This window comes from Tasmannia lanceolata, unplaced genomic scaffold (assembly GCF_043159265.1).
Source record: "Tasmannia lanceolata isolate RefF3 unplaced genomic scaffold, GAP_Taslan_0.1 ptg000015l, whole genome shotgun sequence".
Taxonomy (NCBI): domain Eukaryota; kingdom Viridiplantae; phylum Streptophyta; class Magnoliopsida; order Canellales; family Winteraceae; genus Tasmannia; species Tasmannia lanceolata.
In genome coordinates, this window is record NW_027518692.1 from 22,805,878 (window position 1) to 22,822,032 (window position 16,155).

General features: G+C 39.5%; 1 protein-coding gene across 1 annotated transcript; it reads right to left on the reverse strand.

Moving 5' to 3' along the window:
• Positions 1-528: 528 nt before the first annotated feature.
• LOC143846670 (mitotic phosphoprotein N' end (MPPN) family protein) lies at positions 529-14,609 on the reverse strand. The gene is made up of 4 exons (XM_077355166.1): positions 14,375-14,609; positions 13,111-13,680; positions 6,383-6,494; positions 529-1,109 (listed from the first exon to the last, which is right to left on the reverse strand). The coding sequence occupies exons 2-4, from the start codon at positions 13,668-13,670 to the stop codon at positions 801-803; spliced, it is 981 nt and encodes a 326-aa protein (XP_077211281.1). The 5' UTR covers positions 13,671-13,680; positions 14,375-14,609; the 3' UTR covers positions 529-800.
• Positions 14,610-16,155: the final 1,546 nt, after the last annotated feature.

Here is a 16,155-nt window from a genome sequence, read left to right on the forward strand (position 1 = left end):
TCCAGATCGATCTTGAGGGAACTCAGCCGTCTTTAAAAAGCTCAAATATTTTGTTGGCAAGCCACTATCATTTTACCCAACAAGAGCAATCGGAATCATGCATAAGGCCACGGATAGTGTGGGTCTCATCTTCACCAAGCAAGGGACAAATGCCCCACCTTTGGTTGATCAGAACCGTCTACTTAATATGCACTGATATGGACCTCCTATTGCCCAAAAAGTTAGTCTAAAGCTACACATCATCGGATGACCAAAAGCAAGGCTTATCAGATGAACAGTACTTGTAACACCACATAGTATCTTCAGGCCCTGTCCATTTTTGGATTTTGAGAATCGATTTTGAGTCCAAAACTGATTATAGGACTCAAAATTGCGTTTACTTTTGAGTCCAGTAACCACTTTTGAACTCAAAATCCAAAATGAACAGGTCCTTCGAATTTTAAGAATCAATTTTGAATCCAAAAACTGATTATTGGACTGAAATCGATTCACTCAAATTGTAGCCTGTATATGTTTGAAGAAGGAACGGAGAAAAACACAAGGCTAAAATCTCCATAAATCGGGGGCCAGTTCTCATGCCTTGACCCTGAAATTTCATGGAATCCTTCTTTAAGTTTTGATATTCAAGAAAAGCAGCAGCACACAATATAAAACGAACAATCCAACAACCTTTTAAAATGGGAAAATTTTGAATACTCACTCACCTTTACCATTCTGATTGGTAAGAGATATGAAAGTTGGAAACACATTTTCCCTTGCAAAGGGAAAGAAGAGGATTTCATTCATCAGCAGTTGTTGTATCATATCCCAAACATCAAATCCATGACTTTAGACACAACAGATTTGGCTGGGGATGCTATGGCCCCGGCCGAACGCCTGTTACTGTCACTGGTCTGCAGATAATGTGGGCGTGGAGAGGCATTAAGTGGGCCCGCTGCCATGCTCCCCCCGGATTGTTGAAGAGGCAGCGCCATGAATCCCTGATTGGTGCTGAGCTTTTCGTTCAGAAACTGGCGCTGAACTGGGTCTACAGGCTTCACGCCGACAATAAGAACCCCATTTATTTGCATTCCGTTCTTGCTAAGAGCTTTCTGTGCATCGAATCGGTGCTGCATAAAATAAAAATAACAATAATAAAATAACAACAAACATGCAGGAAATTTCATCTAAACTAGAGATGATATCTGTGTTTTTAAGCTAATTATCGAAGTGCTCGACCTAGTAATTTCTTATTTTATGATTACTTACCAGGTCATAGGCAGTGTCAGAATCAACAACATAAGATATATATATATATATATATATAGACACACACACACACACATGAGAAAACGGTTTCTACACACTACCTTTTTTTTTTTGAATGGTAGATAGTATTAATAATGGCAAAAGGAGACCGAGATGGTCAATACAGATAATACAAGATCGAAAAAGAAAACAAAAGAAATATCAAGGGGGGAGATAATCAAAACACTCAAAACTTTCTCTGGATACCCCATCTTTACCTAACTTATCCGCTACCCCATTTGCACTTCGCTTGACATGATAAGCAACTATTTGATATCCTCCAATATTATCCTGAATTTCATCAAAAAGAGCCGCCGATCTCTAAGGAAATGAATGAGTTCCATTAAACCACCTAATCACATTCTTTGAGTCTCCTTCTATATCCACCTTTTCCGATTCAACATTGCTTAGAAGTTTAATTCCATGGTGTATGGCCCGCACTTCCGCCTCATTTGCATCTGAGATACCTATTGGGCCCGAATATGGTTCCTTGGTCATCTCTTAATACACCCCCAAATATCTACACACTACCTTAAAATACAGTGGAGGCCCACATTGTTTGGGTGATCCAAACCATTCATTTGATTGGCCCACACTTAGCTAGGGTGTCGACAAAAAATCAGCTCCATAGGATCATCCTAACCCTTCCAACCGTGGAGGCAAAAAATGGACAGATTTGTGAAGGTTTATACACGTCCATTTTACCTCCACAAATCGTAGGGTTTGGATGATCCTATGGAGCTGATTTTTTGTGGACACCCTATCTATGTGAGGGCCAATCAAATGAATGGTTTGGATCACCCAAACAATATGCCCTCCACTGTATTTTAAGCTAGTGTGTAGAAGACTTATCTACACTTGTGTGTAGAAACCTCTCTCTCTCTCTCTCTCTCTCTCTCTCTCTCTCTCTCTCTCTATATATATATATATATATATATATACACACACACACACACATAGAGAGAGAGAGAGAGGAGGAGGAGGAGGGGCAGTGAGACTACTTTTGGGTTGTTAATACGGCACTCTAAACATGATTATGATTATTAAGCATATCTTGAGTTTTTTGCAATAATTACCACACTTTTTACAAATTTTGTTTAAATAAACTTAAGAAACTCAAAGTATGTGGGGATACTTTCCATTTATCAGGTAAAAAACCTAACCTAGGCCTTTCCAGGCCGATCAGCTATTAAAAAAATTCCAAGTAGCATGTTCAATAATCATTTTGAGTAAACCTTAAGGGCAAAGATAATCCATTTGCCTAAGTATGGGAATATCTAAAAGATTAGTTGATGCAGCACTGTGAAGAAAAATTGAGGAAAGGGGAGAGAAATGGACGAAAGGGGATAGAATTAGACGAGTAAGAGAAGAAGAGACGAAATTAGGGAGAAGAAGAAAAAGAATAGAGAAGAAAGACGAGATGAAGCATTGGGGGAGAAGAGAGGAAATTAGAGGGGAGAATCTCAATTCATTCAATTAATCAACAAAGTTACAAAATAAACTGTAAAGAGGCCTATATATAGGCAAATAAATAAACAACCTAAAAGATAGAAACCTACTAAAATAAGAATTCCTAAAAAAACATGGAAAATAAAATCCTAGAAACTAATAACATGGAAATAAAAATACTAGAAACTAAATAATGCGGAAATAAATCCTAATATCTGCATCATTCTCCCCCGCTTGAAAAGAACTCGCCCTCGAGTTCTAATTCGCATGGATCAAATACGTAGACGACACACTCAAGCAGCATGAGTCGCAATCTTTCGAGAACACTCCTGATGTGTAATGCTCGTAACTGTGAAAAGTGTCTGAAATGCCGACGGAGTGAGAGGGAAGAAATCGCCCATGTAGAACCATAAATGCGCAAACCTCTCCTAACAAGTAATGTAGCGGGGAAAATAGCAATGTACTCCTCCTTGATCGTTGGGATTGGCATAACAGCAATGGGCAGTACCAATCCATAACTAGCCTCCATAAGGTCATCATCTGCTGATATCGCATCTGGCGCAATGGAACCAACAATAAAGTCATCTGCTAGAATCATATCTGGCAGAGTAATATCAAGCGGATTCTCCTGATCAATCTGCGTAACATAACTATGCTCGGTCAACTCTGTCAAAGGAACAACCTCACATGGCTCTAACACAATATCTGCCGCTACTGTGGAAGTGTCAAGATCTCTCTCTAGATGCTCGGCAATCGGCCTCAGTAATCACTGGACTCTTTGGCTCTATATCGGACATCTCTGATTCATCTGCCATCATGGACTCAGTATCTGACATAATCATGGGCTCAACCTCTATAATGATCTCATCCACAATATCATCTGTTTGACCAATAGCATCATCTATGCCTGGCAGGTCAATCGTGTTAGCAAATTTCTTCGTTGCTTCAATTTCAGCTACTCGTGCATGGCGGGCTGCGATGTTTCGTTCAAAGCGAGCAAAGACTTCGGCTTCTTGTTCGTGGCGGGTTGCAGCTTCATGTTCGCGTACCAATTTCCTCTTATGCAAGTCACGCGCTATCCTTTCCAAGGTTGCCTGAAAGTCAGCTTCATGTGCAAGTAGAGCAACTTCTTCTCATCGAGTGGCTTCTTCACGCATCAATCTTTGTTTATATGCTGCTCGCTCGCGTTTCAATCTCTGTACATACTGATATGCATAATTTCTCATAAACTCAGAATGGATCTCCTCCCAGCGACTCAATGGAGGTGCCCTACAATTCGACGCGCCCTCACAATCTCTAGCCAGAAAAACTGGGCTTGTCGTAGTACAGTATCTCTGGCTCGAGAGATAATCTTGCGGTGATCATAGCAACATGACTCATGAGTCATGATATGCATCTAGAGCATAGATCCACTATAGACAAGCATCCTCATATTAGCGGTAGTGATGGTGTTCCAAATATCGATCGTCGTACCCATAAAAATGTGGAACATATGGCGAAGCCATTGAGATCGGTGTCAAAACTGAAATCAACCGTCCGATCTGTCTATCATGTCAAAAGGAACACAACGCCTGTCTCGAATCGCAAATCGGATGAGTTAAAGCTAATGATCGGAAGAAGGGGCGCGATCAACGGCTGAGATGGCTTCTGAAATTGTGCTGAAGACTGTTGGATGCGCTCTAAAAGTTGTCGCGAACAACTTTTGTGTTGAGGTCGAGGGCCAATTTTGAGCAGAAATGGCTCGAGTCAGGAGAAAGAAAATGAGATGGAGCAAGGAGAGAGAGAAACTCCCTTTTTCTGTTTTTTTTTCAATTTTTTTCTCTAATATTTGTTGGGGGTGCCTAAAGAAAAAAGAGGGGTTAAATCTAGTATCACTAATATGAGAGGGGGGGGGGGGGGGGGGGGGTGCCCAAAGGAAGAAGTGGACGGGGTAACTTAACAAATATGCTTTTTGTTTTCTTTTGCCACAGACGCACGTGACAGAAGCGTCACGTGAATAACTAATATGAAAAAAACAAGAGGGGGTGGCTAAGGGAGAAAGAGGGGTGCCAAAATTATTAGATAACTTACTTTATTCCCTTTTTTAATGCTAACTTCTTAGACAAGTCACCTCAAAATTAGTCTCATTAGATGCTCCTTTTGACCAAGAAGAAAATAGTAGCTGCTGCCCAGTTGCTTCCTCGAGGAGGAACTTTCCTTATCCCTTTGTATCCCAATAAGCTAACGTTTCAAGTAAGTTTAAAGGAGACTTACAGGCTAAGGAAACTTGCCTATGAAACCGGCTATGCCTTCTTTGGAAACCTGCTATGCAGGTTAGTAACTTGATATGCAGGTCATCTAAAGGATAAGGCAACTTCAAGCAAAGAAACTCTGAATTTCCTTGTTTCTCACAAAAACATGTGCCCGAGAGGAGAAAAACTCCGGTGAACACGGTGAAGGTCTCGGACCAGCTGGTGGAGGTCTCGGATCAGCAGGAAAGGGCTGGGCTGGTGGAGGTGAATGTCTGGGTATTTGGTGGTATTATTAGAGGCTGAAGCTACAGGGATTGTTTTGCATGCAAGGGAAGAAACAAGGGCTGGATGAAGGTGGGTTTGGGGGAAGAAACAGGGCTGTCTTTGCAAATACAGTGAAGGGTTTTGGGGACGGTGGGTTGTTTGGGCTGATGAGTTAGGAAGCTCTTGGGTGGGTTATGGAAGGTGTGTAACTGGCTGCAAAAAAGGGTTGGTTGGGGGCAAATTTCTGGGCAATTAGGGACTGTTAGGGACTGGTTTTGGTGAGGGTTTTAAGAACTGAATTTTGGGTGATATAGAGGTTGTCCTGTGATGAAGATGGGGTGACTAACAAGCTGAGTTATGCTGATGGGAGTGGGGACTGTTAATGGTGTCGGTTGGATAGGTGGAGGTGAAAGGACACCAAATTTAAGGGTTTTGTAGAAATTAGGAAGCAGAAGTGGGAGTCGCCTGGGGCAACAACAAAATTCTGATGATTTTTTTTTTTATAAGCAAAGGACAGCAATAAGGCCGAGAATGGAAATAGATGGATTTGGGAACTGATTCGTGGGTTGTGGCTGCGAGAAGAATTTGGGCCGTGATTTTCGCAGAAACAATTCTTGGAAGACTTGGATCTTTGGCTTTGATCGTCGGAAGAGATCTTGGATTTTTAGCTCTGATACCAAATTGATGCAGCACCGTGAAGAAAAATTGAGGAAAGGGGAGAGAAATAGACGAAAGGGGATAGAATTAGACGAGTAGGGGAAGAAGAGACGAAAATAACCTGAAGAAGAGACGAAATTAGGAAGAAGAAGAAGAAGAATAGAGGAGAAAGACGAGATGAAGACTTGGGGGAAAAGAAGAGAGGAAATTAGAGGGGAGAATCTCAATTCATTCAATTAATCATCAAAGTTACAAAATAAACTGTAAAGAGGCCTATATATAGGCAAATAAACAACCTAAAAGATAGAAACCTACTAAAATAAGAATTCCTAAAAATAACATAGAAAATAAAATCCTAGAAACTAATAACATGGAAATAAAAATACTAGAAACTAAATAATGCGGAAATAAATCCTAATATCTGCATCACTAGTGGAAAATAACATAACGGTCATAAAGATATTTGAATGTATAGTAACAGAATAGAATGGAACCTGATATAGAATATTAATCCAGTTACCATCTCTTGGACCTGGAACATGCTTCACCATTATGCCGCATTTTTCAAACTCGCGCAATACTAAGTTTGTATCTCCAGGGGAAAATCTGAAAGGAAAATGAACAATGATATTAATTTTAGAACAGAAACTGACCATATAAAACAAAAATCACACCCTTAGTTTGAGAAAATAGTTCAGTATGGCAGCAACATGTTCACAGTTTTAATATAACCAAATCATGCATCTGACGAAGCAATTTTGGTAAATAAAAAAAAAGAACTACATGCCCACATGATTCTACGGATTATTTGGCCTCAGTCCATTAATCGGCTGCACTTTAACAAATTTCCAGCCATGAATTTGCAATTTCAGATAACAAGCAGTGCCAGCCCCTAAAGTAACATTTCGTGCAGTGTTTTCAAAGGCATCTAAGATGTAAGTCTTGAGAGGAGGCATAGCTTTAATACCTCGAAACACGTGCCCTGATGCATAGTCCTATGAGGCATATGCCTAAAACCCCCGAGATGCATGAGGTTTATGCATCACAAGACCAACTAAAAGGGGAATTGTAACTTTGAAAAGCAATTTTTTCCTTTCTTTTTCTTGTTTCAACTTTAACCTTCTAGTTAGGTCATGTGTGTCTTTCTTTTTCTTGTTTCAACTTTAACCTTCTAGTTAGGTTGTGTGTGATGTAAGTCCTGAGAGGAGGCATAGCCTTAATGCCTCGAAAGTCGAAACACATGCCCTGATTCATAGTCCTATGAGGCATATGCCTAAAACCCCCGAGATGCATGTGGTTTATGCATCACAAGACCAACTAAAAGGGGAATTGTAACTTTGAAAAGCAATTTTTTCCTTTCTTTTTCTTGTTTCAACTTTAACCTTCTAGTTAGGTTGTGTGTGCCTTTCTTTTTCTTGTTTCAGCTTTAACCTTCTAGTTAGGTTGTTTCTTGTTTCAGCTTTAACCTTCTAGTTAGGTTGTGTGTGTGTGTGTGTGTGTGTCCTATGAGGCATATGCCTAAAACCCCCGAGATGCATGAGGTTTATGCATCACAAGACCAACTAAAAGGGGAACTGAAACTTTGAAAAGCAATTTTTTCCTTTCTTTTTCTTGTTTCAACTTTAACCTTCTAGTTAGGTTGTGTGTGTCTTTCTTTTTCTTGTTTCGGCTTTAACCTTCTAGTTAGGTTGTTAGGTTGTGTGTGTCTTTCTTTTTCTTGTTTCAGCTTTAACCTTCTAGTTAGGGTTTAGGATGACCGAGCTAGTTATCAGAGGAAGGGGGAAACAACTACATAGAGCCACACAAAAATGCAGCAGTGGACAAGATTTTTTTTTGAATGGCAAATGGAAAACCAAAAATTTAACTACTTTCCACATTGGAAAACTGGTTCTCATGGCTAAAGGTACCCTGCTAACACCTGCTCTAGCAAAGGAGTCCATGATGCATGGCATAGTAAACAAAAAGGAAAATCGAGAACAAACCAGTTGTAATTATGGCAGAACTTCTCAGAACTCTGAAATTTTCAGAGATTGCAACACATCATATGACTAAAGAGGAAAGCAGGCAGCAGAAAACAAAGGAGTTGTGGAATTCAAGCTATGAAAAAAGGATTTTATTGAAAAGTTTCATGTCTGCCTGGGCTCCCTAGCAGTCCATATTAATAAACAAGATCTGGGCTACTCATTGCCATTTCAACAAAAAAAAATCTGGGCTACTCATACCACTAGTCAAACTCAAATCTTACTCAAGCTTTTTTTTTTTATTGGTGAACTGGGATCGAACATGAGACCTCAAGATTGAGAAACAAATCCCCAACCATTGAGCTACAGTCCCAACCCCAAATCTTACTCAATCTGTGATTTAATATATACTAGGACTGAGATTTGGGGCACGTTTGGCTACCATGAATTATTTTTCATGACAAATCGATGTCTCCAAGTGGCGAGGGTGGTGACTGAAAATCAGGAAACTAGTGTCTCCAGGTGATGAGAAGTGGTTAAAAAAATCAGGAAACAAAAAACTCTACTCGAAAGAGGATCGACTTTTTCCTGATTTTTAGCCACTTCTCACGCTCATCTCAATCGTGCCCTCTCAAATCTCTCTCCTCCCACTGCCCTACACCTCTCTCACCACTTGAAGATGCCGATTTATCATCAAAAAAAAATTCCCTTTACGGTTCCTAATATAACAAAAAAACTAAAATCAAGGTTTCTGATTTTGTTTGTTTGTTTTAAACGATAATCAGGGTTTCTGAGTTCAAACTCAGAAAATACAGTGTTTTATACTTCAGAATGAATCATGGATTACTTCATACTTCATGAATCATAGACTGACCCAACTCTTAATATAACTTATGCCTTAATTCCACTTTGATTGCTTCTTTAATAATTTGTTCCAGCTCCAATAGTTCTTGAGTGTCCTTAGAATTTCAGCTCACATTGGTTATAATCTACTTTCTGGTTTGTGAAGGTTATAAGGCCAAACTAAATAGGGGCTCCACAAAACCACCTTAAATGTTTCAGAAAATTCAAGAAAAATCACTCCATAACAGTTATCTAGGAAAAAATTGGCAAGGTTTGGAATTTCTTGTGGGATCTAATCAGGTGGGGTCAAACCCGATAAGGTTACAGGTTTCAGTGATGTTGTGCTGGCATGAATGCACCCTTGGGAAAAAAAACCCTCCTGTCACACATAGGCCCTGAGAGTGTCATGGGTGTAGAATCATTTACACCTTGAATTAGCTTTCCAGCCAATATAGAAGTATAAACCTTTATACGGAGAACACGTCAATGATCTCCCTAATTGGATCTGCAAGCCTCCTGGAATACTAGTGACGTAACTTCATCCACCTATTGGCGTTTGCTGAATCTCCCTCCACAAAAACATGACTGTGGGGGGTAAAAGACAACAACAGCAATCCCTGTCTAAGGGCGAAAATTTAAGACTCAGTGTAATTCTTTAACTCAACAGGTCCAAGAAAAACCAAACAGACCAGCCCCTCATAAAGGCTGATGGTCGGTCAATTTATAACAAATAGATTTTGTTGGATAATATTCTTGACATGTTAGGACACCATCACGTGAAGATGCAACCAGACACTTACATACATTTGTCTCGTGGCACATTTTAGTGAATGAATAGGAATAGTTTTTACAAAAGAGAAGGCTGAATTTTGATATGAAAACAACTCATAATGCTAAGAATCTTTGTGAAACACACTTTCTATGTTTGCAATATTGTAGCATTGATAGGAAAATATCCACCATTAATGTGGAAAAGTTGACTACTATGATTGTATGTGATAAAAATCAAAATAAAAGCGCTCTGACACTTCTATTGCATGGTAAATTTTTCATGTTTGTTGTCGTCCGCATTTTCTTAATGTCCAAAGTGGTTTGTAATTCACAAATGATGTCATCTGAAATATCCATGAGTTTCAAATGTGTAAGGGCATCACACCACACCAACAAATATTTCAAGAGTTAAGCAAGCAACAAAAGTACATAGTAGGGAGAGTGTATACCTTCATGTTACAATGAGATGGAACTTCAAATATCTTGAGTGGTATGCCTGGAGGTTACAACGAGATGGAATTTCAAAAATCTTATGATAGAAGTTTTCTGAAGTGTGGGGATGCATTTCTTCTTCTAGTACTACATTATCCAAATTCCAAAGTAGGACCATCAAAATAAGTTTGACAGTGTCGAAATCATTACCATGTCAAAAAAAAAAAAAAAAGTGTCGAAGTCATTTGTAAATTTCTAAAAGCGTTTTATGATGTTACAATACTCTACAAGGCAAGCATCCTACTTGCAATATTTTTTTGCTAAAATTTTATTGATTTAATCTTCATTGCATTAGGCGGAAAAGTTTGAAAATTCTTTCAAGATATCCATTGTTGAAAATATGAGGATAAATTCAATAGACAATGGGTCAAAGCAACTTGCACTTGGAGATATTGGCACACTATTTTATTGGTTTTGGGTCTGAGGTTCAAAATGAAGATGATGGAGCACTATTTCCCCAAGATATGTGATGTTAAGGATGTTGAAATAGAACTAGGGAAAGTCCGTGAAGCTACTGGAAAGATTTACAAAGACATGAGAATTTCGTAGGTTGACTTCACATTCCAAGCAATCCACAATTATTATTGGTGTGAATGGATCTGTTTCTCCTTATAGCACTAGCCTAATTTGCAAAACAAAGTTCAAGTAACACAAAAAAAAACAGATTTGGAAACATTGTATAGGCAAGCCCATCTTCCCTATAAGTAAAGAATTTGAAATCTTGGAGCGGTGGATAATTAATGTGCCAAAGTATCCACACTTTCTATGATGAGTTGATGACCGATGATATATGTATGTACGTGTGTGTGTGAGTGTGAGTAATAGTAACATGCATCTTTGATTCAGGAAAAAAAGAACAAAATCCCATGATATATTGTGGATTTCAATTTTAATAGTAGCTTCAAAGTTGACACTTAGTATTGTGGGTAGTGTAGTGTATCGATATTGCATTTCCTTAGCTCCAGGCTCAAATTTGTGGGCAATATAGTTTGTAGAAGAGAATATAATATAAGGGCCTGTTTGGAAACCTCATATTTTGCATTTGGATTTGGAATTGAGTTTTGAAATTTGAATACAAAATGAATAGATCCGGCAGCTCATGTTGAGAGAGAGAGAGAGAAGGGGTACTTCCTATTGGAGGGAGAGAGGTTGAGGAGCAAAGAGGGTGAAGGAAACTGCCATATCTGTGGATTTCTAAATACTCATTTCCACAGCATATTTGGAAATCTGATTTTTTTCACTATCGGTCGCTGATTTGGAAATCAAAGAATTTGATCCGGATCCAAATCACAACACAAAAAGGGCTGCAAATGTGAGAAATCCAAATCAAAATCTCCTCAGCATCCAAACGGGCCCTAAATGAATTTGCAATTTTAAGTAGCTGATTTTGTTGTTCTAATTTATTGCATTTAAATTAACTTTTACCATTTATATGTGTATTAATCTTGACAGGTTGCATCGGTTCTGCAAACATTGGCAAAGATTAGATTTCCCACTCCCAATGCCAAATTTCCCCAAGATAGGTAAAGAACTAAAGATAAATGTTTCTTGACTTGTTAGTCTGTTTTGTATTTTTTTTTCATTTTAATCTAAATTTATAGAACCTTATTTCGTTTGGGTTATTTTATGATGGGGTAAAGCAGATCGATGATTGGTGCCTGCATTGTTGGTGCTGGACTGACTAGGCTTTCTGTTTATGGTTCGAATTTGTGTAATGGCCGATTGTTGTTAATTTGGGGAGTTCATCCATAGACTTAATAATGTTTGTGTTACGGTGTTAGTGGACACCGTGGAAGTCTTTGTTTGTCTTACTATTGTATGTATGTTGGACTTGGACCACTTGGTGGTAGTTCCTACGTCTGGAGTCTAGAATTAATGCGGTTTGCGTATTGGACTCATACAACTGGATGATGGTTTCTACTTCTAGACTTTTTTAATGGCTACTTCTAGACTTATTACTATTTGTGTGTGCGTTGTTTATTGTGGTATGATAAATTCATGTGATCGTGGCTTTTATATCAAATCTTAAAATTTAGTCTGCATAAGAGCAAATGCATAATGCTTTTTTTTATTGCATAGTGATTTACCCAGTTAATTATCTAGGTTTATGTAATAGAAGACTTTTTTATGAAAAGGAGAAAAGTTCAACAGATTATTGTTGGGGATTGATTGCCCAGGCAAAAGCGAAGGACTCTACGCTCTTACTCCACAGCAGACATTCTTCGTAACTGAAGGTCACCACCACCACAAAAAAAAAGAGTGGTTGAAACTCCACTTCGATTGCAGCGCCAAAGGAAAACCAGGCCCTGCAGGGATTGGAGGTTAGATTTGTGACTCTAATGGTTGCTCTTTGATGTCCTTCTTCGGGTCAATAGGGATTTGTTACTCTAACGAGGCAGAAGCTAGAGATCTTTTGTGGGGTCTAAGATGGTATGCAGAAGTCAGAACATCTTTCACTCCCCTTGATAGTGGAGGGAGACTCCTCCAACGTACTAGCATGGCCAGGCAACTCAGCTCCTTGTTCATGGAAGCTGTCCAGATTAATTGCAGAGAATATAGATTGTTGCAGGACGATTAATCAACATTTCTCTCACAAACTCCGTTCGGCAAATAAGGAGCAGACAATCTTGCCAAAGGTGGTCTGGACAAAATGGAAATGGAGGTGTCTGGTGTGTCAGGACTGCATATTTTGGGAACCTCAGATTGTAATCTCCCTCCAGCTTGGATGCAGATCTGTTTTGGCTCCGTTTCGGGTCCAACCCAAACTCAGATCCACTTCAGTCAGATCTTGGACAGCCCGAACCCGACTCAGATTGGGTACGGGCATGTTGGATGCTCTCTCTCTCTCTCTCTCTCTCTCTCTCTCTCTCTCTCTCTCTCTCTCTCTCTCTCTCTCTCTCTCTCTCTCTCTCTCTCTCTCTCTCACACACACACACACACAAAACACTATCGAAATGAGCACGGCCATCGCTGGATCCAACCCGAGCCTAGCCCGTTGCCACCCCTAACTTGTCAACTAAATAAATATCACAATGGTAACCCATGCATAGAAGCATAAACAAAATACACAAAACAGGTACCAACAAGGTAAACTAAAGAAAATCATTATTTGAATTAAAGGGGACAGGATCAGAGTAATGTATCTTAGAGCATACCCATAAACAGTAACCCACTCTTCCTCATCAAGATTATCCACAGGCAAGCTATTCCTCTCCAAATCTGGCCTCGCCACTTCCCTCGGGGGTGGAAGCATAATCAAAGCACCGGGTTGAACCACACCATCAACCGGTGAAGCACTCCCCCTCTCCGCAACCTTCGCAGGTGTCCCACTCTTCGCAGGCGTCCACAAGCTTGAAGGGCTCTGTTGCATTGGCACAGCATCAATTACAGGGTAAGACGTACTCGCCTCACCTCTGCTTTTCAAAGGCGAGAGAGAGTCCCTGCCTGGAGTTCTCATCTTCGACATGAATCCCGGTGATGTTGGATAGTCTCCGAGTCCGGATTCCGGCGAGAATTCCGCGCGGTCTTCCAAGGTGAAGATTGGGGGCGGCGGAGGATCCGTTCCCCCGATATTCTCCCGCCATAGAGCGGATACCGCCGCAGCCTGACCAGGGCTTATGAATTTTCCTCTATGAGTAGACACAGGAGTTGCTAGATCACGGAAAAATAATGACTGCCTTCCGGATTTGGGCGTTCTGTGTAATGTAGAACTCATTTTTTTCCTTCTATTTTTCAATAAAAATTGCACAGATCAGAGAACCGAAAAAAAACTAAGATATAAACCCTAGCAGGAAAAAAAAATGCAGAATTCAAGATTTTGTGGTGGAGATTGCTCGAATTCCAGTTATATATATATAGCGATTGCCTTCCGAATTTGGCAGTTCTGCTTTAGGTAAAACTTTTTTTTTCCCCTTCTATTTTCCAATTAAAAGTGTGCAAATCAGATAACAGAAGCAACAGAAAAAATAAAATATAAACCCTAGCAGGAAAAATATATAGAATTCGAGATCTGCTGATGGAGATTGCCCGAATTTCTGTAAACCAACTAAAAAGATAAACCCTAAATTTTTCAATAAAAAACGTACAAAACAGAAAACAGAAGCAACCAAAAAAAAAAAAAAAAAAAACATAAACCCTAGCAGGAAAAAGTTAAGAATTCAAGATCTGGCGATAAAGATTGCTCGAATTCCAGTAAACTAACTAACAAGATAAAACCCTAAAACAAAAAAGGATAAAAATAAAAAAAAAATACAAACTAGAGATAAAAAAATAGAGTTCAGGGAGATGAAGATTGCTTGAAAACCCTAGAACGATCGATTATAATATAACATGGTGAAATGAAGGTAAAAAATGATAGAATGAAAAAACCCTAACGATTTGCAGAGGGATGAAGATCAAAAGATATGTCTTCAAAATTACCTGGTCTTGCTATCCGAGCTCTCAACGATCTGCTCTAGGTCTAACAAAAAAAAGGTTATCAGAGATCTAACCCCTTTGATCTACCCAACAAAAAATATATATACGATCAGTTATAGGGTTTTGAATTTGAGGGTTTTTTTTTTCAAGTTCCCCCCCAAAACTATGGAAAATCTTTTTAAGGCGAAGGAAGGTCTACAAAACCCTAATTTCGGGCTTCGAATTTCAGCTCCAAACAAATTAGATCAAATTACCTATTTGCCCTCTGGTGGCAAGGGCTTTTGAATCCCCGGTGGTCCTTGTGGACTGTGGGTCATTTGACTCATTTGGGAAATGTCTAGGAATAGGGAGCTAGACATTACACCCGTATTGTGGACCAAACTAGTTAGACATTACACTCATATTGGGGGCCAAACTATGGCAGGGAGTTATTATTTTTCTTCTTTTTTTCTAATTTTTCTTATTTTCTAATTTTTTCCTCTAGATGAGGTGTTTTTTTATATTTTCCATTAGATAAGGGTACTTTGATAATTTCCTTTAGATAGGTGTATTTTAGGAGGAATGCTAAACTCACGGGAGCCCTCGGAGAAACCAGACACAAGGGCTTCTCTATTGTATCCACGTCACCTGCTTTTATGTTATCAATGCCGTTATAAATGAACTAAGGGTGACATGGATCATCCAATGGAGAAGCCCTTGTGTCCTATTTCTCCAAGAGCTCCTGTGAGCATGGTTTTAAATTTCGGTTCCAGCTAAAATTTGGGACTTATCCGAAATCAGTTGAAATATCGAAATTTGGTATTTGCTCTCGAAACGCCTGTTTTTTGGGACAAAATTTCGATCGATATTATTAAAATTTCGCCCTAAATTTCCGTAATTTTGTTTGAAATTCTTTAATGGAATAAAATATACCCTCGGGAGTAACTAGTGCTCGGTCTAGATTGGTGGCATTTGGGATGTCATTACCCGCTTGTTGTTGGTCACGGTACTGTTTGACGTGAGAGCACCACCCCTTGCAAGTCACCCTTGTGGTGGCGTTAAAACGAAACTCTTTTGGGCTTTCCGCCGCACCACGGCCTCTTGGTAAGGGTTGTTCACACATTTCGGCAATGGGAACCTTCAAGCCTTCATCACAAGGGTGGTTCACGCCGCACCACGGCCCTTGTGGTGGCGTTAAAACGAAACTCTGTTGGGCTTCCCGCCACACCACGGCCTCCTGGTAAGGGTTGTTCACACATTTCGACAATGGGAACCTCCAAGCCTTCATCACACTGCATAAGCCCAGCATATTCACGTAGTTGTACATCATGCCAATGTTCTTATCCAATCTTTCTCAAAAATAATCTTCAAAGGTCGCGATTTCTTCTTGAAATCTTGAGCTCTCATTTATTCCTCATTTTTTGACTGGCATTATGATCAAAACATGTATGAGTCATGCTCAATAAATCATCCTATTCTTTCCAATAGGGTTAGATTCATTATCTAAACCCTAATTATTTTTCACTAAATGCGACTCTATTTTCTTTCCAGGGGTATTTCCCTGTATTCATCAAAGTTTCGGATCATAGGGGCAGACCTAGTTCTCAACCCCTCATCGGTCCAAATTTGTAAAAATTATTGAAAATCATAAAAATCCAAATCTTTTATCGTGTTTCGATTCCCTGTCTCGTGTGTACGTGAATCATGGACCAGGGTATACTAGCCAAGTGGATCTAACATTTCTACTCTCCCGAGAACCGTGAGATGCTCGAGTGGCTTATCAATCCTAATGAGAACTTCTTCCC